The 26492-nt window shown below is 35.1% G+C and overlaps 1 protein-coding gene across 7 annotated transcripts in view; it reads left to right on the top strand.

Annotated features, from left to right (window-relative positions):
* Window positions 1-26492, top strand: part of GRIK2 (glutamate ionotropic receptor kainate type subunit 2) — a 642939-nt gene that overhangs the window by 384630 nt on the left and 231817 nt on the right. For all 7 annotated transcript variants that reach the window (XR_010933794.1, XM_067702471.1, XM_067702472.1 and 4 more), the window contains 2 exons: window positions 19264-19407; window positions 22578-22685. Coding sequence is in view for 6 of the 7 variants with exons in the window: in XM_067702471.1 (XP_067558572.1) it covers window positions 19264-19407; window positions 22578-22685 (252 nt within the window). In the remaining variant the exon portion in view is untranslated. The remainder of the gene's footprint in view (window positions 1-19263; window positions 19408-22577; window positions 22686-26492) is intronic.

Raw genomic sequence — 26492 nt, 5'->3', positions numbered from 1 at the left:
GGAAGAAATAGACATTTGCCTTTAAGGGAGGTCAACCCAAATTCAGAAAATTATAGGAAGTTTTAATTCCTGTGCCTTTGCTTCCCTGACACCACTACCTCCTGCCTCTCTCTACTTGTGGTTTCCCTCTCATGCTCTTCTTCCTCTATCAGTCCTTATATGTCTGTGAACGTCAGGGCTCTCTTCTCTAATTCTGCCTTTTCTTCCGGGTGTCATTTGCTCCTGTGCTTTAATCCTTCTCCGCAAACTGATGATTTCCCAATTTAAATCCCTGGTCCATACCTGTCACTTGAAACATAAAATCATATATCCAACCCAATTACCAGATACTCCTACTTGCAAGTTTCAGAGACAACTCAAAATTATCATCTTCCAGCCTGAGACCTCTTGTCTATTCATGGAGACACAGCAGTCAGTAACGTCCCTGTACCCATGGAGATTATGTTCTAATGGAGGGGAAGAGAATCACACTCTGTGCAGTCAAATAGTGATAAGTACTCTGAAGAAACATATGGCAAGGTAGGAGAATAAAGGGATTGTCAGGGCACATTTTTGATAGCATTTATCTACACTATTTTTATCTCAGCGAATATCATGACCATCTTTCCATTAGTGAAAATAATAAGAAACCTGAGAGTTACTGTAACATCTTTTCTGTTTGTCATCACTCCCTTCATCTTCCCAATAATCAGTCAGTGATAGAGTCTACTTCTATTTCCTAAATTCATTTATTTTTCTCTCTGCCTAGTACAGGGTAGCTGATTATGGAATGCATGTGTGCTATTCCTTTGTGTCTCTCTCTGATTTCCTTCTGAATCTAAATGATACTATGCCTGTGTTAATGTACTATTATGTAAATACAAATGCTGATAGCAATTGGGCACATCATTTGGGTCTTTAATAGTTGGCATATTTTCTAGGAAGAATAGTGGAATGAATGATTCAATTATTTCAGACTGTGTTTCAGTTTTAGAGAGTGCATTTACATCCTCTTTTGCAAAAGCTACCTGGGTTAGTCTTGAAGATAATCTGCCTAACCCAGAGGTAGAGACCTGCCTAGAGAAGTCACACGAAAAAAGAATCAAGATATTTTTTCCTTCAGGAAGTGTTTTCTTATGAAATCAGTCCCTCTGTCTTCCTCTCCATGAAGCAGAAATTAATCTTGTAACCCGTTCTTCAGAGTCTCTAGAAATGGCAGGCACTACTTTTAAATGAGGTGAATCTGGGTGCATAATGATTAAAATGACCTTTTATTTGGAAATTAGGAACATACCAAATTTGGGTTTTCCTATACATCTATTGAAACCTGATTTCTCAAAAAAAATTCTATGAGTCATTTATATGGAATCCTTTTTTTTGCATCACAAATGAAGGCTAAATTTCAAAATGTATATGAGTTTAATTCCATTAAAATTTAAATTAAATGATTAAAACAACGTTTTAAGCTACCTTTGTTTTGCAAGATGCATTGATTGGAATAAGGAGCCAATTATTAATTTAAAACATTTTTAATATGAAGAGATCACTTGTTTATTTTAAGAAAATGATGAAGACTGGCATCATTGAAACAATATTTTTCTGGTAAACTTTATGTACTTATTCCACTTATGCTTATAATGACTGCTCACTGATTTGGGACTTGCTTTTAGAGGAAAACTGAGAAAATCAATCTTAATACTTAATAGACATTTTTAAGAGCAAAATAGCTATATTATTAATTATATATTTTTAATAATTACTCTTGAATATTTTTTTCTAAATCTTATGGTTAAATATTTGATATCATTGAGGATATCAAAATGATATCTTAAACAGTTCCTGAAATATTTAAAACCTTCCTCAAGGTCATGTTTGACATAAATGAGCACAGTTTGGATTTCTGTAGAATTCAATTGGGAGAAAAAGATTGGCTATGTTTACCTCAGATTTTTTAAACAAAGTCAGCTATAAATAAATACATAAAACAACTATTCTTGTTTGGAAACATCTAGTCATGCCAGTTAATTGTCAAACTGCATTTTAGGTAAATACAGCATGTCTCTATGACCAAATGACTTCTGGGAGTGTCATCTTCTAGAGCTGAGCTGCCTGCTAATCGCTCAGCTCAAGACAGAAAAAAAGCATATTAGTGCTTTTTCCAAATGAGCCTCATTCTTAGGGAGCGCTGCAGTAATTTTATTTAATAGCTTGGGGCTTCATTTGCAGGAAGCAGACACCATGTTAATTAACAGAACAATGCTTGTAGAAAAGCTTTAAGATACTACTTGATTAATCATTTTTTCCTTTTGATGTCCATATTTAGAAAATAATTCTTTATGTCCTCTGATGCAGACAATGGCCTGGATGGTTGTTTGTATAGTAGTTGTCCAAAATGGGCTGCCTTTAGATTGACATGGCATCCAGGCAGCTCTTTTAATCTCACCTGACAGTCTTGGGGCCTGCCTCTTACTTCTGGTTGAGTTTACATATACAAAGATGAAAAATCTGTAGTTGAACTTCAGGGAAATTAGAAGTGTCTCATGTAAACAGTGAGTTATTATCTAGAATTCAGAAGAAAACATGCTTTTTTTAAAAAAAAAATTTTATTGGGGTATAGTTGATGTAAAATGTTGTGTTTGTTTTTGCCATACAGCAAAGTGAATCAGTTATACATATATGCACTCTTTTTAAAATTATTTTCCCATATAGGTCATTACAGAGTACTGAGTAGAGTTCCCTGTGCTATACAGTATGTCTTTATTAGTTATCTATAAAACTAAAAAAAATTGGGAGATTGGGATCTCCCCATTTATCTCCCAATTTATCCCTCCCCTCCTTTTCCCACCTGGTAAACATAAGTTTTGTTTTCTACATCTGTGACTCTATTTCTGTTTTGTAAATAAGTTCATTAAAACATGCTACTTTTAATAAAAGCATAGTAATTTGATTTTGGTCCATTAAATCATACCTCGGAGATCTTGCAGGTTCAGTTCCAGACTACTGTAATGAAGCAAGTCACAGGAATTTTTTGGTTTCCCAGTGCATATAAAAGTTATGTTTATACTATAGTCTATTAAGTGTCTAAAAAATGTACAACCTTAATTAAAATATACTTTATTGCTAAAAAATAGTAACCATCATCTGAGCCTTTAGCAAGTTGAGTCATAATCTTTTTGCATATCACCATAACAAATAATAATGAAAACTTTTAAATATTGGGAGAATTACCAAAATGTGACACAAAGTGAACAAATGCCGTTGGAAAATGGCGCCAATAGACTTGCTGGATACAGGGTTGCCACAAACCTTCAATGTATAAAAAGCACAGTATCTGCAAGGTGCAATAAAGCAAAGTATACCTGAAATTCTGTTTATAGGCACAACACATAATTCTTAAATATCAAGCATGAGTAAAATTGTGCCTTATTTATTTTTATTTTATGCCAGGCAGTTATAACTTTAGCACTTTTTCTACCTTTGAGAGTAATGTTCTCATAAAATATAAAAATGTAAAGAAGAAAGATAAACTTTTCTATAATCCAATTATGGTTGGAAACATTTTGGATTTTTACAATTTCTCTATGTATTTATGAAGATAGATATAGATATATTTAAATTAACATGATGGGCATAAGCTGTATTTTGGTTATACCTAAACAATGTACATCTTAAGAATATTCATAATTGAAATTTATTCAGTAGTTAGACCTATTAATACTAACTTGGAAGGGTATATTCTTGGGTTTTTTAAAGCAAATTTAATATATTCCATTTTTGATTAAAACAATAAAAATAAATACAATATCTGTGTGTATGTGTATTTATAGTTCGATGCTCTTGAGAATAATTACATCAGAAAGGCTGGAGCACAGATGGAGGACTCTCAAATATTTTACTGAATGTAAGGCTGTACTGCTATAATGTGTTATAAGAGGAATATATTATTTTGTAGTATGGATGTATAAATTTTAACATTCATATTTACATGTCAATACATATAATGCTAGACAATAATTTTAACATTCAGTTTTATAAATATTACAAATTTCTTAACCTTATGAGGAACATTTAGGCTGCTGTATTTTTAAAAATATAAACCATGTTGTAATGCATGTATTTGTATATAAATCTATGTGCTCTTGTCTTTTTGTTTCTATGGAGTAAATTCCCAAAGTGAAATGATAGTGTCCCAGTTTGTGACATCGATTTCCAGATTGTTTTCTGGAATAGTATTACCAATTTTTTCTAGCACCTAACAGTAGGTGCTAGTACGTCATTATGCACGTATGCCTCATGAGGAAATTGTGATTTCTCATACTTAGAAATTTTACTGATTCTCTCTCACCTCTGGATTGGAAAAAATAACTTCATGTCATCAAGAAATGAACGCTGTCTTTTCGATGATGAAAAGCTTTGGATGAAAGCTGTCTTTTCAGTGACCTTTGTTTCATAGGGCACACTGCATTAGCTTAAGAGGAGTGGAGCTAGTTTCTAAAATAGATGATTAACTTGTATTGTGTAGGCACTGCTATAAATTGCCACAATTGATGTATCATAAAGTATCATGGCTTCAGAAAAAGCAGAATCTCTCAGGTGTGCCCCTTACTGGGTGATTTAAGCCTCAGCTCCTCAGAATCTTCTACGTATATAATCAGATTGTTAAAGAAAATTACGTTAAATAATATCTGTAAAGTGCCTACCACAGTGCCATATGGTAGGAGTTATAGAAAGTAATCTTTGACCAAATAACTTCTTTGTGAAGTATTTACTTTCTTTCTAATTAAAAGGCAAAATATTATTCATGGGATATAGTTAAAAACTGACATATTATGCTAATGTTGTAGCAGATATGAATATTACTCTGTTTTTTCAAATCTGTAGTAAACTTCACTGTTTTAAATTTTGGTCAAGGATAGTCCTTGTGATTCAACTAATTTCAAAGGATAATGAAATAAAAGTAAACTTTATTCTTCTGTTTTGCATGATAGATATGTGTAACACCTTTGTACTGGTTTCCTTGAGAATAAAAGTAGGTGCAAATACCTAAGTATAAAAAAAAACCTGTCAAATTCTGTTCCGCATTTAACATAGAATGCTATTTATGTTTGCAGTAATTTTTCCTTCAAAATGTAAGTACATGTGGGTATTCATTAGGTAGCTTATATTTATGAGGTGAGAAAGGAAAGAGAAGGCACTGAAGGATATACAGTTGTGGAAGAGATGAATGAAGGGGCTCAGGATCAGGAATGCAAAGGAGCAGAAGCAATATTATCTGATGCCATGAACTCTGGAAACACAGGCATCTACTCAGTAGTTAACAGCCATGCGCTGAGGCTCCTTGGACAGACTCAGATGCCATCAGTGAGTTCTGAGTCAATGCGTGCTTTATAGGACTCCTATAAATGAGCTATGAGCTAAGCTCAAGGATAAAGTTAAATTCTGAATGTCTTGTAATTTGAATTTTTTTCCTTAAAAATTTACCAAATTTCTGTTTCAACTAACAGGGAAGAATATTTTAAGCTATTCTATCTTTAGAATATTTAATTTATTTTTACTGCCTCATCACTTCTTAAATTTCTTTTTGTTTCTTCTGGTGATCATTTTTTTAATGCTTTTTAGACATTTCTACCATCCTCTTGCTGCTAATTTCTCGGTGGAAATGTTGTTCCTTCTGGTTTTCCTCTGAGTCGCTGCCATATATCACCCTCCGGCCTTGCTTTGGCTGCAACTATTCAGTTGTAAAATCCATCAGGTGAAGATTATCAAACTGTTTTCTCTTCTGAGTAAAGTGGTATCACCCTCACCTCCTGCGGCTCTTTGTCTACTTTGAATTAATTTCCTGAATGACATAAGATTCAGCGCACACACACACACACACTCAGATATTGTAATGAAAGTCTTTTATGTCTTGGTTTGTGATTTATAATTTGTTTCATCAAGTATAAAACTCAAAAGTGGAAATGTTAAGAGTTAACTGATACAGCTTAATTGGTCATTTCCAATTTTCATGTCAGTCTATTAACCTACTGATTAAAAGGCCATTGCAGAGGGTTAGTTTGCATTTGTTTTTGGAGTCCTCTATGATTTCTTTCTTAATGTTCTCAGCAGTGTACCATTAAAGTTTTTTGCTTCAGTTCATGTTCTGATTGTCCCTGAACCTGTATAGTTCACAGTAGGAAGGGGAGTGTTGATTCAGACAAATTTTTGATCTGTGTATTTTGGCAGGCAGAGTGTATACATCTTACAGTTGCCCCATTTTGTACTTTTATAAGTGTAACCAATTCACAATACTATAGAGATATCTTAGTCGTTACCCCCAAATTCCCTACTATATTGAATATTTTTCTACAAAGAATAAAGAATGAATGATTAGAAGACAATAATTATACATTTGGTGAATGTATTTAATGTGATTATTATACTTTCTAGTATTTCCATGTATATAATTACATACGGTCTGCTTTTACACATATCTTCCTGTTTTTCTGAATGTATTGATATATTCTAATTCTGTGAGTAGATAGAAGTAGTAATCTCAGTTTGCCTTGAGGAAACCAAAGCCTAAACCTGCATTATTCAAGATTTTTTTGAATTCCAGTTGTCTAAAATTCCATTAAAATTAGTTAATAGCAAAAAGAAAGCACAATGGTTCTCCAGCTTGTAAAGTACATGATCTGTCTTCAGATACATTTGGATCCAACTGGATCCAGGTCATAAAGTCTCAAACAGGTTCCTCTCCATCCCTCACCTCCTGTTTCATTTGTATTGGCTCCTTTCTCAGACAGAGGTACAGAGGTGCCATCATGATACGGAACTTCCTGCGAAGGAATGTGCTTCTTTCCCAATGGCTCCCTCAAAAGGCCTGGATTTAACCGACAAGCCAAGCTTGTGTCGCTTGGCCATGCCTGAAGCAGTGGTTGTTATCAGGCCTATAACACCTGGAGCTAGGAGATTGGGTCAGGGAATAGATGGCAGGGAAAAGGGCTCTGCTCTAACAGGAAGAGATGGCTGAGGAGACAAAACAATAGCGTCCTATCAAAGATGTTACACGATTTAATCAGATCATATTCTTGGTCTAATGAATTCCATGTTCTACTCTTTTAGTGTCCCATTTAGATCCATTAGAAGATGAAATGACATATAAAGACTCAACTTTAGGAGAATCCTTTAATATCTATTTCATTAAAGAACAAGCCTATTCTAACTGTCTTTAAAGGAGATGTTAGGAATCTCAGGATACAAAGTCTAATCTTTTTTTATTAAAATATCTTTTATTTTATTTATTTTGGCCGTGTTGGGTTTTCGTTGCTGTGGGTGGGCTTTCTCTAGTTGCAGCGAGCGGAGGCCGCTCCTCGTTGCGGTGCGCGGGCCTCTCATTGCGGTGGCCTCTCCAGTTGCAGAGCATGGGCTCCAGGCACGCGGGCTTCAGTAGTTGTGGCATGCGTGCTCAGCAGTGTGGCTTGCGGGCTCCAGAGCGCAGGCTCAGCAGCTGTGGCACACGGGCCAAGCTGCTTCGCGGCATGTGGGATCTTCCCGGACCAGGGCTCGAACCCTTGTGCCCTGCATTGGCAGGCGGATTCTTAACCACTGCACCACCAGGGAAGTCCCAAAGTGTAATCTTTAAAAAAAAAAAAAGCAGTGAGAATTCTGGTTTGACCTTTTCCCTCGACCCCACTACTCTTTCCAACTTTTGTTTTCTTATCTTTTTTCCACTCCTTTTGCCTTTTGAAGATATAGGTGCTAATAGGAAAATCTTTCAAACAATACCTACTTTCTAACATATCAATAGATAGGCACTTCTCCAGACAAAATTAGATACCTCCCCATTACCCAGCATGTGGCATTATATTAAGAATGTTGATTTACTTGTTTGTCTAAATCATTTTTGACTTCCCAGTCTTATTGCCCAAACTCATAATTGTGTTTGATGTCAATAACACAATAATATTTATAAACGTTGAATGAGTGAATCAAACTGTAAAGCACTTAGAGACAAATGAAAAAAAAGATAATTGTGAAAGCCTATGTTCATATGGGAAAAGGGATATTCAAGAGACCCAAGAGTCAGCAAGCAAAGGCATTTCCTCATGGCAATAAAACAATAATTCATTAAATCAATATATTTTCAAAGTAGGAAATAACCAGGTTAATTAAAGTAGTGAAGGGACAGGGAATCTTCAAATTAAGATCTAAGGTACAAATGTGAATATGCAAATCAATTCTTATTTTTTTCCTCAAAGACCACTTCCTCGTCTAAATTGATATTACTGGTGCTAACATACTTGAGATTCTCAGTTACTCCACTCTATAATTATGACATATTTAAAGAGCTTTATAGCCCTCATTTTTCTAAATTTATCTAATTTGATCCTTACAACGTGAGGTGCATTATTATTATACTTATTTTAAAGATGAGAAAAATGAAGCTAAGAAAGATAACATGACTTACAGTAGTGACTAATAAATTACAAAGCTAAAGCTCTAAGTCCCATTAGATTTCTGTGAAACTTTTTCACATTTCTATGCGAAGTTACTATTACAATTTCATATATAGAGTACAATATAAAAAGCTAAACACACAATAAGTGCATAAAGTTGTTAAGGACACATATTAATATGATTTGTTTGCATATCTATTGTTTTATTTGTCCAGAAATATCTATATCAATTTCTACATTATTCTTCAAATCATGCTTAAAATAGATCTTTAATATAATTTAATTTTTGGTTTGGGTAAATAATGTATGAAGTATCGGGTTTTCAATTTTTATAGGCATTTGGAATTCGTATTTACATGAACCCAAGTTTCTGGTGTATTTTTGGTTTGCATATTCCTAGATTTCAAATTAGAAAGAATCAGTCTGTTAACAACATAAATCAATTTTAATTCATTACACTGAAAAAAGTGAATATAAACAATATTGATGAACATAAATTTTTAATGCAAGAAGCTAATTTGAGCTCCAAATATCAGGGTAATTGGATGTATTGGACACCAGCTGGAAGTGCAGAGAATACTTCCCCTTGATATTGACTCTTCTCTAGATCAATAGCAGTTCCAAATGTAGTAAAAAGCAGACACAATTTAACAGGACCTAAATTATTAAGGCCAGTGTATTGTTGCTAGAGAGTTCATTAACAATGCCATCAATACAGCGTGGTTCATGGATGCTAGTAAGAGCTTCATGGAACATTTTAAAAGAGAATGAGATAACTCAATGGACTGATTTTAGTGGAAAAATTTAATTAGGTAAGAATAATTACATTAGTTAAATGAAACTTTTAATTGAAAACCTGTTGGCATTGTCTTATCTGCTTCACAGCTGTTCCTTAATCATTTATAAAGTGAAGAGTTTCTCTACATGGTGTTTGAGAAACATCTAAACATCTTGGAATTTGTGTATAAATGTTTAAAGTAGTTTAGACGGTGGCAGTAAAAACAAATAGGATATAGGATTTTCTACTTGGGAAATGGTGCGTTTTAAAGATATATATAGGAAAGAAAGAAAATTATATAGAAAATATTCATGATGAATATATATAATTCTTGGAAAGAATGCAAAATATTCATCTCCTAAAGCTTTCACAATTCTAACAGTAGCACTCCATAGACTAAATTTCATATCTTATAAAGATCTAAAAGCTGGCTGAGACATAATGCTGTTTTGTAAAATTATCTTGTTGACTGTTGTTAAAGAAAATGGCATCCAGCAAGAGTTCTTGCAAGATTGAAAGCCCCAAATTGTATAGTATAAACATAAAGAGCCAATGAAAACTCTTACTCTCAAAATGAACATTCAGACTGCCTGTTCAAAGTAGGGGAAATTGCTGCCACAATTTTTTTGGTAGCTTTTAGCTTAAGACAGAGAGTATTGGTTTGAAGAGACATAGACACTTATTCAAATTCACAAGTTTACAGGAACACCAAACAAATAGATCCATTAATTACTCATTGCATTAATCCTGGCCCTGGCCATTTCTTTTCTGAATCCCAGCAACACTATCGTGTGATACTGTTTCCTTCGCTTAATCTTCAAAGCATTGCTTAACTTGAATTTTCTTCCTAACTCATCAATTTGACTGTGAGCCTGAACCCATTCTATTCTTTTCCCTTCTCCTTTCTTTATCTTTCCTTTAAGCTCTTCTTCCTTTTAGCTCTCATGGGTACTAAATACCATACAGGTAGATACAAAATTCCATATTCTTTTCAAAGGAATTCCTTTAAAGGATTTTAAAGGTCTTTCACCATGCAGTTTCTGGAATCTCCTTTTATTCAACTAATCTGCAATAGAGGAATCACTCTGATTAGTTAAAAACCATGAAATACAGGCATATTCATATCCTAACTCTGTAAGAGGGACAAAGGATGATAAAATCCTGAGACACTAGTAAATGACTTTGGATAAGAGAGAAAGGGTTTTAGTTTTTCTCTACAGAGTATCAGGAAGCCAGGGTGGGTTTTAGTGTGTGTGAGAAGTTTAACAGTGAAGTTGAAACAACAAAGAAAATATAATACAGGTATTGGCAGATTTTATTGGACCAGGTAGGAATTGGGTAGATTGTGAATGCAGACAATGGCTGATGAAAAGTAAACTTTGATGTCCCTTATTTATAAATTTGTATGAAATGTTGGTACAAAGTTTATTGCAAAAGTGCACAAAGCATAGAGCATTATGGGGAGGAGATGGATAAATTAGGATTTTGATTGTATTACAAAGGCCAATATAAAATCAGAATGAAAGGTGAGTTTTCTAGGAATGCAAATGTCCACCTGGTTCTAGCCCCTCCTTTTACAGATGAAGAAACTAAAGACTAGAAAAAACTACAAGGCAGATTTGTCCAGGTTCACATTGCTGGTAGGTTATCTGTCCAACAGCAGTCCTTTGTCTAGTAACAAAATGCAAGATACTGTAATATTTTACCACTTGTATTTAAATTCTAAACTTGTCAGATAATGTGTGTGTATTCAGTAACTTTTTTTTTTTTTGAGCACTGAATTGTGGCATTGTGTACACACCACATTTTACAGGGATCAAGTTGTTGTTGTACGATAATTTCCTTCCTGCCCCTTCTCCTTCCAGAATTTGATCTGCTTTCTTGCACAGCATGAAGCCTGTTCCCTTATTTAGGCTAACAGTGGGTGCAGAAGGGTTGAAACATTATACTTTCTAAACTGGTCCCTTGTTTTGGATAGGATCCATCTTGACAAGATTACAGCTCTTCTGGTGATCATCATCATCATCATCTAACACCTGCCTATGCACCACGAGCCAGGGATTGTGCAAACTGCTTTAATGTATTATCTCATGCAGTCCGTGTAGTCCACGCAGCTGCTGGTAAAGAACTCCGTTTCAGAGTAGTACAAAGAGCCGGCAACACAGTAAGCATAATGGCAGCTGCAGTGTAACTGGGAGAATTGTCTCTGACAATTGGCTCCCGACTGGGTCTGAGGGCATTTCTTCTTCAATCCCTCAGTTTCGTTAGCAGCCACTGTGCACCTGCTCCGTGCCGGGCAGAGTGCTGGCTGCAGTGTGCCAGCTGAATGAGCGAACCCCAGCCTGCCTTCCATGTGTGACCCTCACCCTTGCTCAGAGTGGTAGATGATCCTCTGTCCCATTTAGGCTTGTGCTGATTGTGCGAGGGAGCTCCAGAGGTCAGAATCCAGCCCTTTCCCCACCAACCTTAATATTCATGTCTTCCAATTGAAGAATCAATATTAATTGTTTTTCTCTTGGAACTATCTGGTTTATAAAAGTGGTTTTTCCAACAAGGAAAAGATATGGCAGATCATCATTTTTCATTTTCAATTATAAAATGAAGAAACAAGGCAAATGGGGATTTAAATATTTTTTTATTATTTGTTTTAGATAAAAGATCTAATCAATGGGCTAGTCAAAAGATCTAGTCAATTTTGTTGTGCAGTAGAGACTAACACAACATTGTAAAGCAACCATACTCCAATAAAAATTAATTTAAAAAAAGATCAATGAAAGAGCCAGGATTCATAAACTTAAACTCCGTGTATGAGACCATGCTGCTCTTTGTGCTATGCACTATACTTCAGATGGGAATACAGAAATGAGCAAAATCTGCGACGTAGGAGTTCCAGAATGGATCTGCCACCTGCCAGCTAGCATTCAGATCTCAAAGGAGACCTGCCTGCACTTATTTAATGGAAAGATAAATGTGTTCACGGAACTGTTACTATAAATTCATTTAGAAACAGGACAGAGGCTGCACTCGCATTCCTCCCAGGTCTGAGCTACTGGCAGATTTAGTTCACTGTACCTCTGGGAGGGAATACATTCTAGCTAGATGGCAAAGTGTGATTGTTATTCAGAGCTTCCTAATATCTATTTCTTTTACAGTTTAAATGAACTTTTTGGTTGAATTCATCAATTTGTTGAAAAATGCTTTTATACACTTACTATGGGCAAGTCAATATATGGGATACCGTGCATGGTATTACAAAGATAGGGATGGTTATTATCCAAAAGATGCTTGTATCAAGAAAGTAAGATAAAAAATGAGAAAGCATAAATAGTTTTATTAAAAGTAGAATGTTCAAGGAGGAAAGAAGATACAGATCAGTGACACTTAGTTTGTGAGGACTCTAGATACTTATAGAATAAAATGAAATTTATGAACCGTCTTCCCAGAAAAATGAATGATCAGGGTTTTTTTAATAGCTGTGTTGGAGTAAAATTGATGTATTATACTTCCCATATTTAAATTGTACAATTTGATAGGTTTTGACCTAAGTATACACCCATATAACCATCACTATAATCAAGATACGATCATATATCATATCACTCTTAAGATTAGTTACATTTAAATGTAAATTATTAAATACAGTATTGGGTGTGTTGGAGCCTAGGTCAAGAGCCCAAATATGTAAAAAGTGCTTCAGCAGAATGACATTGTCATAAATGTAACTCTGCTGGCATAATAGAGAAGATAAATGGGAAAAGGCTGTGTTCCAAGTTCTCCCAGGCAAAACTCAATAGGGTACCCAAAAGTCATGTTACCAGGGGAATGGAATATTCCAGAAGACTGCCTCCCCATTGGGAAGGAAGATAAATACCTTTGATAGCTTTTTTTAAAATTTTCTATTTTCTTAAAATTTATTCCTTTTTTTTTTTGGCTGCATTCGGTCTTTGTTGCTGCATGCAGGCTTTCTCTAGTTGCAGTGAGCGGAGGCTACTCTTCGTTATGGTGCGCAGGCTCGTCATCGCAGTGACTTCTCTTGTTGCGGAGCATGGGCTCTAGGCGCACAGGCTTCAGTAGCTGTGGCTCGCAGGCTCAGTAGTTGTGGCTTGCGGGCTCTGGAGCGCAGGCTCAGTAGTTGTGGCACATGGGCTTAGGTGCTCCGCAGCACGTAGCATCTTCCTGGACTGGGGATCTAACCCTTGTCCCCTGCATTGGCAGGCGGATTCTTAACCACTGTGCCACCAGGGAAGTCCTACCTTTGATAGCTTTTTGCAAAGAGAAGTCTTTAGAGTATCAGATTTTATGTAGCAATGTTCCCTTCTATGATCATATGTAGTTAAAAATTGTTCATTTCTAACTGTTTCATCCTTCATGTGAATAAAGGCTATGTTTTAATTTTTTATGACTCCTAGAACATCTATCCCTGAACTTTACAAAAAAGATGTTTAATGATGATGATTATAGTGATCAGAAACTGAAATAACATATGCACTCCATATGGACATGCTTGGTAATTTACTGCTTAGTACCAGAATCTTCTGTAAATGAAATCTAAGTACATAGAAATATTTTAACTAGTCACAGTATCCATTATTATTCCTGTTTTTATACATTTGGAAATGTTTCAATCATACATCCCAAATCAGAAATATTTAGCAATGGTAAATTTTATCATCTGAAACTTTTGAGAGCATCTAATCTCCCTGATTCTTCAATTATTTAAAAATATGCGGTGGATTTTTTCAGAGCATAAAAGAAATGTAAGCATACTTACATTTCAGTGTTCTTTCAATACTTTAAAGTCTCATCAGACTTGAGGTTACTTGAGATAGATGAAATAGCACTGGGTGACTAAACCAATTTCTGTGGCAATAGCTCAACCAAAGAAATTAGCAGTCATCACTCTTCCACCTGCATCCACGTTGCACACTGCATGACTAAAAGTAATTAAACTAGATATGAGATAAACCCAGCAATAAGTTAGGGAGATGGCTAATGTATATTTAAAATGTATGAGAAAGCACTTCTTGTGATCTTTTCAAACCATCCATTTAAAAAGATCATTGTTGTTTTACTGAAATGATTAGGACTGTATTGCACAGTTTTAAAGGTTTGCAAAACAAGTTTTTGGCTGACAAACATTCTTTGTAGGTTAACTAGCTTATTTTGGAAAGAAAAATAAAGTACAACTCCAGTCTAGTCTGAGATGGGCTCTCAAGGGGACTCGTATTGCTATTGATAGATGCTTGACCTAGTAGTGAAACACGGAGGGCTGCACTCGGCTCTGTCTGTACCTACCTAGACTGCGATTCCTTCTGGTCTGTATTCCCAGGGTGAACACATATTCTAGCTTTCCAATAAGTGTGATCTATTTATATATGTGAGTAATTATACTTGAAAGAGAGAAAATAGGATGGATTGTTTTGTCTTCCTTGCTGATTTATTTTTTCTCTCTGCCTAGATTTTGTCTTTGTAGTTTAGGATCTGAATGACTACAACTTTATCTAACCCCCTCCTATGTATTTTAATAATCAAATTGTATACATACTCCATTTTAATTTAGTTGGTTAAAATACAGTTTTGCTTACCTCTGAAGTTTTTTTAGAGGTAGCTATTATGTACAAGGAAGAAAATTTGACTTGGAAGACAAATGAACTATTATTTGAATCTCAGCTCAGAGATATACTGTCTATGGGACATAATTGTCTGGTATTCAGCAGAACCTCCAAAAATATGAGATCTGCTGCCATCAGTTTCCCCTCCATGGCCTGTCATAGTTTCAGTGGGAATATGGTTTAGGGGAGATAGTTGGTTATGGTAGGTAGGATGGTGGTTCTAAGAATTAGACCTTGTCTGAATTGTGTTTTTAAGGCTTTTTTCTGAGTCTTATTTCTGCCAGAGTCTTATTATGAGAGTTTGGATGGTAGTTCTAAGAGCTAAGCTTTGCCTGAGTCTTGTTTTCTAAGTCTTGTCTCTCAAGGTGATGAGACCTTGAGAAGATTACTTCAACCTTGCTAAGCCTCAGTTTTCTCCTCTCTAAATGATAAGAGTAATATCACCTGAAACATAGGGTCTTTGTGAAATGCATATAGAGAAATGGACATAGTGTGGCACAGAGTAAGCATGCAATGTAACTTGACATTAATGATAATATAAAAATGATGACAAAGTAATTAACCTGTGTGTCTCCTCTACTTTTCTCCTCTTCTGTTCTACTCCTCCCTTCTTTCCTCGTATTTTTCCATTGAGAGGAGTCAAGGCAAAGGATTATAGAGTCAAAATGAGCGGGTAGAGGACTTAGTAAGAGCAGCTCAATCAAACTCTACAATTTAGAGTTGGGAGTAAAGATGCCCCGTAAGCCTGATCTTGAAAGATACTCTAGTACCTTTGCCTTTTGTAAACCTAATGAGCAGCAACTGTATAGAATAAATCTACTTCTTTCATGACCTTGTTCCTGGTTAATGTTTCTATTGTGACTAACCTATTATAGACTTAATCTCATACATCAATGTATTTCTTCTTTTGTGAATTTATATTTACCAGTTCTCCACAATCTATACTTTCCCTTACTTCGTAGTACATTTTCATTATGTAAATATTTACTGCTTATTAAGAAATTACATAGATTAATGTATTCAAGTACTTATTTATTTCTTATATTTTATAACTTTAAAACAATTTAAACTATTTTGCTTTATTCAATATAGAGCACTGAGCAAGAAACTAGAGAGAAGTATGTAAATTCTGGATAGATTTTCTAGAGTCAAATCCAGCTCCAACTCTATATGCTATGATTTTTAGACCAGTTACTTAACTGTTCTCTGCTTCAGTTTCCTATTTTATACAGACCCAGTGAATTTCCAACTGCATGATGGTTATGAGAATTAAAGGAAATGATTTAAGGAAAGTGCCTTACACATAATAAATACTGAACAAATGTTAACTAGTAATATTACTAAATTAAGGAAAAATTTCAAGCTTATACATTCTCATGAAAATAAGAAAACCACTTTTGATAAGCTGGAGTTTTCTCAAAACTTTCCAAAGTTGAAAGAATTTACATATGTACAGTTTTGCAAAAAATACAGTAAAGGAAAGCCTGACAGGATATCAAGTTTAAATAGACAGCAACTCCATATTACAGAAAACAACTAGTCTAAAAATAGGACAAAAAAAGCACCCTAAGGGCTTCCCTGGTGGCGGAGTGGTTGAGAGTCCGCCTGCCGGTGCAGGGGACATGGGTTCGTGTCCCAGTCCGGGAAGATCCCACATGCCACGGAGCGACTGGGCCCGTGAGCCATGGCCGCTGAGCCTGCGTGTCCGGAGCCTGTGCTCCGCAACGGGAGAGGCCACAACAGTGAGAGGCCCGCGTACCGCAGGAAAAAAAAAAAAAAAAAAGCACCCCAAGCAGGTGAAAATATCAGAGAGAGTAGTTTCAGAAGTTCTATTTATTGCTTTATAATAAATTAACATATTTTTAAACTGGAAATTCAAGAAGAAATTTGATCAACAACTTTTTAATTATAATTTTTTTCTCTAGTATTTATCTTATAGTTTAATAAATATTGTCTTCCTTTTATAATTATATTTAAAATCACAGATCTTAGTTTTATTATCATCTAGTATATCCTCTGATCCAGAAGCTAAAACTATGTACCAAAAATGATTTTCAAATTTTTAATTAAGCAAAATTCTTTGTGAGCATTGTCATTTTAGATAAGGTTACTATTCTAGGATTTTCATATAAGTCAGTAAGTCATGGCAGGATAGTAGTAATATCATAGTTTGTGTTCTTTTAGTTATTTTGTGACAGTAGATCAAAATTTTCATGTTGGGAATAATTGCAACGGTATTCAGTAAACTTCCATCTTAAAAAAATGCAAAAAGTAAAGAAAAAGGAAAAAATATGAATTCTACTCACCACTATCTCCCAAGAGTAATTATTAGTATCATTTTAGTGTATTTTCTTCCCTTCAGTTTTTTTTGGTTGTTGTCCATATAACATGCAATATGATGTTTCAGAATACTTGCTGTGAGCAGTGAGGCTGTTTGAATCTGGACCTCTCTGCTTCTTACTTGTGTGACTTTGTTTAGTTGCTTAACTTCTCTCAACCTTGGCTTCGTCATTTGTAAAGTGGGAACAATATCAGTGTTTTTATTAAACCATTACTGTGAGAATTAAATAAGTTGAATAGTACATATTAAGTACTCATAAAGATGTATATAATGGTTTATGCTAGAAATACAGTTCTGTATAAGCTATTTTTGCAGTTAGCATTTTACCACTTGCAGTTTCTCATCTGAATGATTATTTTTCAAAATATGATTTTTAATGTTTATGTGAAATACATTGTGATTTTATTGTGTTTCCTTATTTTGAACATTCGGTAGATTTCCACTCTATTTTATTTTTTTAAAGAAATAGTGTATGTAGCTTTTGTTCTTATCTTTGATTTTTCTCAGGGCAAATTCCAGAAAGAGAAATTACTAGGTGAAAAAGAACATGGATATTTTAAAAACTCCCTTGTGGTGCGATCTGCAAAATTGCCCCTTATCTTCCCTTTAGTAGTATCTGAAAGTGTTCATATCTCTATACATTTGTTGACAGTGATTTTTTAAAACTTCATTTTATTTTAAAATCAAGTGTGTCTCTCATATCTTGGTAACTTTTTTTTATAACCATCCATGTGGTATATGAAATATGTCCTCTGAGTGTTAACTCAGGCCAAAGACAATAGCAGTCTGATCCTCAGGCTCATGCTCTGTGCCTGTATCAACTCCACTACTCGAGTTTTCACTGTGCAGCCCTCAGAGTGTGTGAAAGTAGTCAGCTGGTATTTACCAAATGAAGGTTATGAATCTGAGCTCTATTCCCCAAAGATTTATGAACTATAAAATGGTATTTTTATTATGTTCTTCCTGCATTGTGCTGTTTAGCTGCCTTCCATTTTATGTGGTTAAGTTCCTGAGGATACATTTGCATGAAAGCTACTGCGTGTACTCATTTTGTATTGTATTGTGGCAAACGCTATTAATCTACAGGGTTCCTATTCATTTTGGAATTCATTTCACAGCTCACTAATTGTGTGAATGAGAAGAGGAAATATATGCTTTTATTCCAAACCATGCCAAGCAGATGGCCCAAAGTTCCTTGCTGCCCGCATTGTCAGTGGCTCTCTTCTGTAGGTAGTGAGCCTGGCATTGGTCCGTCAAACACAATGTGAGGGTCCATTTAACACAGCACTTGACCGTCACTGAGCCTCTGGTTTGTTATGACTTATAAACATTTTATTTTTTATCATCCACTTCTAAAGTGGTCAGTCATTTGAGCAGGTGCAAACACAGTAGAATTCATATTCGTCTTACTTGAGAAGCCAAAATGAATTTGTATTCATATGGAAATTTGGGGAAAAGAAGACAGTATGGGGGATTAAGCTTAGTTTCTTGAAAAGGGATTAACACATGTATTGAGATTCAACACTCTAGCATCATTTCTGAGATTGAACCCTTTGAAAAGCTGAATTGCAGAAAAAATTAGTGTTTATATCTTTAAACTTTTTAGGTGAATCTCTTCAAATTTCTTTTTTCTTCCTATGCAAGGAAATTATTTACTTATTTACTTTTATATACAATATGTAATTTATGTAACCATTCAAAATGTTCACATTGGCATTCCTTGTGTGTGTGTGTGCGTGTGCGTGTGCACACACGCACACGCATGCACGCATGCAGTAGAACAGAGTAAGAGACAGAGGGTGTGACAAAAAATGAAATAATGCATGTCTGCACACATTTCCTACTTCAGCAGAGATACTAGGATGATATGAAATTGGGTTATCACTTCAGGAAAGGGAGGGTAGGTCAGATGTTCTAATGGAGCCCTTGAAGTAATTTGATCACAATATCTTATTTAAGAGAACCACAGCATGTGGAGATACTGTTTTCTCCCTTACATGAAGAAAAACTGGGTATTTATTTCTCTCACCCTTTCTTTCTCTCCACTTCTAAACCACCTATCATGGGTCTCCCATGTTGTATTGATGCCACATTTCCTTTTCTCTCGGCTTTCAGACGGATGCTGCTCTCATGTATGATGCTGTGCACGTGGTGTCTGTGGGCGTCCAGCAATTTCCCCAGATGACAGTCAGCTCGTTACAGTGCAATCGACACAAACCCTGGCGCTTTGGGACCCGCTTCATGAGCCTAATTAAAGAGGTGAGTCAGGAGAAGTACATCTGTCCTGTCTTGCTTGTCCTCAAGCTGAATGAATTGAGATTATTGCATTTTTCCTAACAGGTGACCTTTTACTTTTATCTCTTAAATTAAACTTTCTACCTTTCCCCATACAAGCAAAATTAACATTTTTACTAAATAATATGGAAGGGAAATGGATTTCCTACAAAATATCTGTGATTGTGTGAACAGATGAAAATTAGTGACCTATGATTTATGACATTGTTAGTTTTCACCTTTCTGAATCTTTATGTATGTTACTTTTCATTTATGTGGAAACATAGATGTTTGAAGAATGTTTATGTCATAGGCCACATGATATGCAATGAATTTTTAACAGGAATGCCCTTTGCACTACACTAAATTACACCCAATTTGTAAGTTTTCAAGAATTAGTTTTTAGAGCTATGGTTCTTAAGTATAACGTCTAGTTATTTTAATTGTATTAGAGTTAACATAAAACAAAATATATGGATTCATGAAAGTGCAAAGTTTACTTCATGTTGCATAATACAACCATTTTATGGCCATGTATCATTTCTAATTATGTCTGTTATAGTTTTAGACCAAGCATGCCCATAGTGAGAAAAAAAAAAAAAGAAAGAAAGCTCTTAAAGATCACACACAAACATACACACTCACTTCATACACACATATTCTTCCCATTCTTCCTCTCATGAAGGAAATTCCTTTGTCAGCTAAGGATACTTTTTATTTGATTACAACAGGAGTTTTTTTAATTAAAAAAAAATTTATTAAAGTATAGTTGAGTTAGCAGTTTTTATATGAAAGTTTAACTATGAAAATTTAATCTTTGCTATGAAAAGTCACAGCTGTTATTACCATATAAAATTTTTTCTTTAATGGCTTAAAAGAAATCATCAGCTCATCATATAATAAATTACTCATCATGAAAATAAAAGTGCAAATAGAATCATAATTAAGAATCATCAGGTCCTTGGCAAAGAATATCCGTGAATTTTCCTTGTCTAATTGTTACTGAACTCTCAGATAGATGAAATGATACTCCTAGAACAGTATGCAGTTCTTTTGTTACTCCACATTCTATATTTACTTCTGGTGTAAAAAACTAAGCATCACAGGGCTGCAAACATAGCACCCTGGTTTGGCTAGTTGAAGAAGAGCTTTTTCTGAATGCAGCACTTGACAACTGAGAAGTGTCAGACAACCCTGTGAGAGGCTGTTGTATGAAACTCGCTATTGTATTTATTGTAGCGTGTTATTGAGGATCTTGTCCACTAAATCTGGGGTCCACAACCCCCAGGCTATGGACCGATACCGGTCCACGGCCTGTTAGGAAGCAGGCCACATGGCAGGAGGTGAGCAGTGGGTGAGTGAGCAAAGCTTCATCTGCTGTTCCCCATTGCTGGCGTTAACGCCTGAACCATTCCCCGCCACCATCCATGGAAAAATTGTGTTCCATGAAACCAGTCCCTGGTGCCAAAAAGGTTGGAGACCACTGCACTAAATCACACAGGGTCACTCTTATGAGGACCGAAAAGAGACATTTCTGTCAGGTCTCAGTACCAGGAAAAGCTGAGTTTCTCCTGGGCAATTGGTGTGTCTTAAATTATGGATCCTGTATGTTACAGTTCATCATATTTTCTTCTTTGCTTTGGTTGCTGGAAAGTCCAGAATTGAATTTGTGATTGGATTTATTAGTTGCACAGTTTCACCTGGTATACATTTCCCTGTGCTGTCTTTAACCCAGATTTGTTTTACTGTTCTGCACTTCTGCTTCTGTACTTCTTGATCCCATTGCTTATTTTTATACTAAATATGGATTTTTGTTAACCACCTGCAATTATTTTCTTTGGACGAAGTTGAGTTAATAAAATTTTTTTCTTCCTTACTGGAGACCTGTTAACACAGTAAACTCAGTGATGACCTGTTGCAATATGCATAGAGATATATATTATAGTTTTTTTTTCTATTTTATTTGTAATTTATTAGCCTAAATCTATTTTAGAATCCCTACACATAAGTATCCAAGAAGCACATGGAGCCTAAGAAATGTAGTAATAATGATATCCATCTGTAATCCTTACTGAAATGTTACCCTTTATCTACTGGGCTTTACTGCTTTTGAGTCTCAGTATATATTCTTTCAAACATAGTTGTGAGTATATGTTACATTATTTTAAATTTTCATATGTAACTATTTTCCCAAGCTACTTGCAAATGACAAATAATATAAAACATGTAGGGGCTTCCCTGGTGGCGCAGTGGTTGAGAGTCCGCCTGCCGATGCAGGGGACACGGGTTCCTGCCCCGGTCCCGGAAGATCCCACATGCCGCGGAGCGGCTGGGCCCGTGAGCCATGGCCGCTGAGCCTGCGTGTCCGGAGCCTGTGCTCCGCAGCGGGAGAGGCCACAACAGTGAGAGGCCCGCGTACCGCAAAAAACAAACAAACATGTAATTGGGGCTATATAACCAGCAGAATAGAAAATCATTTTATATTAAAAAAAAAACTCATTATTTGCTCACCTTTGAGGGATGAACCCATTGTGTAGCTAGATTATTATATTCTCACCCCCTTCTACCTGGAGAGAGCCTTCTACAGGAAGTATAGTTTGATGTGAAGTAATTTTGATACATTTCTCCCAGCCTCGCACAAAGAAAAATAAAGTAATAAGTTAATTATTCTAAGTGGAAAATATATAATTGAAGCAGTATAGCATAATTTTTTCCTAGATTCAGTTTCTTTCATTGTAATAAAATGTTTACTTTATATTAGTTTGGTGTTAGGAGTGGTATTTTATAATAGTAGTTCTATTTGTAATCTCCAGCAAGATAGTCACTATCTCTCATAAATATTATAAGTGACCAAACTCTTCTCACTTTGCTAAAAGAGGTTTGCTATTTAAAACATAAGCCACAAATTTCTCATAAAGGAAAATTATACCTGGTAAATGCATTATTTAAAATGAAAAATTTACAATAAATTTTTACTGAGACTAGGATATCATATTTAGAAAAAACCTCCGTCATAGTTCAGAAGAAAATAAAAACGTATAGCAATGTAAATTTATGAGAAGTAACAAAAGGTAAAACATTTTGTACAAAATTGTTTTATCTTCTCATCCTTTACTAATTTATGATTTTTGTTTGTTTGTTTGTTTTCCCCATAGGCACATTGGGAAGGCCTCACAGGCAGAATAACTTTCAACAAAACCAATGGCTTACGAACAGATTTTGATTTGGATGTGATCAGCCTCAAGGAAGAAGGTCTGGAAAAGGTACTTGAGACATTCAGTTTACTTACTTTAATTATTAAATAAACATATCCTAGTGAAGAGATAAAGCAATATTTCCTGTTGTAGATACATTTCATTGACATTTAACTTTATTGAGTAACTCTAAAAATATACATCTTCAATTCGTTATATATATTGAATATAATAATTGACTATTAGGACTCAATGATAAAGGATATCTTAAGGCAATTTAAATGTTTTTATTTTCTCGTCAGTTTTTTCTGATTCTCTGCATACAATGTGTATAATATTAATTTAAAATAATATATATAATATATTAATATAATCTTAATTAGCTGTAATATTTGATATAATAATTAGAAAATGTTTGATGTAATATGAATCTTTGTATATGCAGCTTATAATCACAGGCCTTCATAGACTTTCCTACTTAGAGCAGACCATACAGAAGGATTAAATACTGAAACATGTTTCTGCTGCTGGATCATATTCAAGAGAAATGCCTGAATTAATGTACATGAGTAAATTAGGTATGAACACAAATGCTACACATTACACTGGGTCTATCTTTCTTGATTCCATTTATAGGTATTGAGGTAAAGTACAAGAAAGGCTCATAGAATTTGGGTGTGTGTGCTTACTTTAAGAACATTTTAGTGTAAGTTTGTAATATATGCATTTAGCTGTTTTCTGATGGATTCATTGAAAGTTACAGATTAAAAAGATATTTTGATAAGAACTTGAGAAAAAATTCTTTTTGAGATAACATCGCTTTAAAGATAGTGAGTTATGTTTCAGCTAACAATTGAACATGGAGCATCTTTCATAGATGGAAACTGAAGAAGGAAATTGAATCAAAATAAGGGGTATTTTAGCCTGAGAGAAAATAGTATATATGAATGTTGATTCAAATGACGCAGGAGTGAGAAAACACATATTTTTGATATCACCAGGACAAGAAGTATATCATGGCCAACAGATGACTGAAGTTAACAGGGGTATTACCTCTTCTCATTGAGAGTGTCAGGTTGTACCCTTTGTCAAGACCATGCAAAATTAGGAATCTTTTATAATAAACTGGAACTAAAATATTCTTGAGGCTGTCACTTCCTAATTACCTTACTTCCAAGATAACAACATTAGTTTATACCCAAAATTGGAATTGATAATGGTGGAGTTTAGTCAGCTCATATGGGCTTATCTCAGTGTTTACTGGGGATGTTATTATCTTATTTTTGGAAATACCTAAGTCACTAGGATGAGCTTCGACCACTGCTTGTATTTCAACACATCAACATAAAAATGGTGATGCTCTTCATGTTACCATAGACCCAGTCCCTTGGACTCAAAGAAAATATTAGAGAAGGTTTTCCTAGGCTCTAGTGTGAATTATAATAAGATCCTGAGTATAATGGTTACCAAGTATATGTGAGGATCTACCATATCGATAAGCAAGGTATCACAATGTGAGTTATGAACGTTGACGTGACATTCATCAATATTTTGTGTTCAGACAGAATTAGGCTCAAATCCTTGTTCTGTCATTTACTATTTATAGACAAGTTTCTTAATCCTTCTAAAACACAGCATCTTCAACTGCATCCTGGGGTGGTAGCAATATCTGCCTCATTAAGCCTCCTAAGTTTTGTTGATTTTACTTTTATTTTTTCCTAAAAAGTATAGTTACCAATCCATAGATGAAAAAACAGAGTTCCTACCTTGATAGAGTTCACACTTTGGAAGATTCAATAGATGGTGATTCAGGAGGCTTAAGTTACTATTCTAGTTGTATCACAACAAGTGTGTGAACTTCATCCTTCCATCCAACTTCTCTGGGCCAAATTCCCCATCTCAAAAAAAGTAGAGTGCAAAGGGCTTCCCTCTTGGACAGGCTGAAGTGAAAATATCATGGTCTCTAAAAGAACCTGGAAATACGTTAATAGGGGTCGAGGCTAGGAATTTTAACTATCCTCAATTCTATCTTTTCATGCTACTGCCTTTTCCTAGTTTTGTCTTGGTCATCTTTGACCAGCACACTTTATTTATTCATTTAATTCTCTAACAAATATGTAGTGAACTTCTATCTTGTGCCCCTATGAAGGTTTTGCTCTAGTGAAGAAAATCTGCCAATTATAAATTGATTCATAAAATTATATTGGGTTGGCCAAAAGATTCATTCAGTTTTTTCCATAAGATGGCTCTAGTAGCACTTAGTTGTCTTTAACGTCATTCGAAATAATTTTTTTAGACTGTATGTGACAGCTGTCATATCAGCATGCATTTAAAAAAAGATATCAAAATTGGTGAATTTTTGTGTAGCCATTTTAATATTGAAGATGGAAGAAAAACAGCAACATTTTCAGCATATTATGCTTTATTATTTCAAGAAAGGTAAAAACCCAACTGAAATGCAAAAAAAAAGATTGTGCAGTATATGGAGAAGGTGCTGTGACTGATTGAACGTGTCAAAAGTGGTTTGCAGAGTTTCGTGCTAGAGATTTCTCACTGGATGATACTCCATGGTCTGGTGGACCAGTTGAAGTTGATAGCAATGAAATCAAGGCATTAACTGAGAACAATCAATGTTATACCACGCAGGAGATAGCCGACATACTCAAAATATCCAAATTAAGGGTTGAAAAGCATTTACACTAGTTTGGTTATGTGAAGCGCTTTGATGTTTGGGTCCACGTAAGTTAAGCAGAAAAAACCTTCTTGACCGTATTTCCGCATGTGATTCTCTACTTAAACATGATGAAAACGTTCCATTTTTAAAACAAATTGTGATGGGCAGTGGCAAGTAGATACTGTACAATAATGTGGAATGGAAGAGATTGTGGGGCAAGTGAAATTAACCTCCATCAACCATACCAAAGGCCGGTCTTCATCCAAAGAAGGTGATGTTGTGTATATGGTGGGATTGGAAGGGAGTCCTTTATTATGAGCTCCTTCCAGAAAACCAAACAACTAATTCCAACAAGTACTGCTCCCAGTTAGACCAACTGAAAGCAGCACTCAACGAAGAGTGTCCAGAATTAGTCAACAGAAAACTCATAATCTTCCATCAGGATAACGTACGACTGCATGTTTATTTGATGACCAGGCAAAAACTGTTACAGCTTGGCTGGGAAGTTCTGATTCATCCGCCATATTCATCAGACATTGCACCTTCGGAGTTCCATTTATTTAGGACTTTACAAAATTCTCTTAATGGAAAAAATTTCAATTCCCTGGAAGACTGTAAAAGGCTCCTGGAACAGTTCTTTGCTCAAAAAGATAAAAAGTTTTGGGAACATGGAATTATGAAGTTGCCTGAAAAATGGCAGAAGGTAGTGGAACAAAAGGGTGAATACATTGTTGAATAAAGTTCTTGGTGAAAATGAAAAATGTGTCTTTTATTTTTACTTAAAAAACCAAAGACACTTTTTGGCCAACCCAGTAATACAGTATTGGGCAGTGAAATGTGCTAAAAAGAAAGATCTCTTGCTTGTATGTCATTAAAATGATGTATTTTGAATCATTTTCTGAAATGTGAATCTTAGGATTGAAACAGTTAATAGGAGGAAAATCCAGACTTCTGATGTTTGTAACTGTGGAGCAGATAAACCAGGAAGGAGCAGGTATATTTCTGACAAACAGAGAAGTAGAACATATTCAGGGAACTGAGCTTGGAGTTAAAATGCTACTCTGGACACAGTTTTCCACTTAGATAGGGTTCATAGATCAAAGTGAATTCTTTCTCCTTTATCTCGACGGAGATCTTGGTTAGAACCCAGCCCAGTTAGCCATGGTCTAAGAAGGGTCACCAGTACCGCACACACAACCAAC

The sequence above is a fragment of the Pseudorca crassidens genome, chromosome 13, assembly GCF_039906515.1.
Source record: "Pseudorca crassidens isolate mPseCra1 chromosome 13, mPseCra1.hap1, whole genome shotgun sequence".
Lineage (NCBI taxonomy): Eukaryota > Metazoa > Chordata > Mammalia > Artiodactyla > Delphinidae > Pseudorca > Pseudorca crassidens.
The sequence above is the reverse complement of the archived record's forward strand: the minus strand, read 5'-3'. Positions and strand labels throughout refer to the sequence as shown.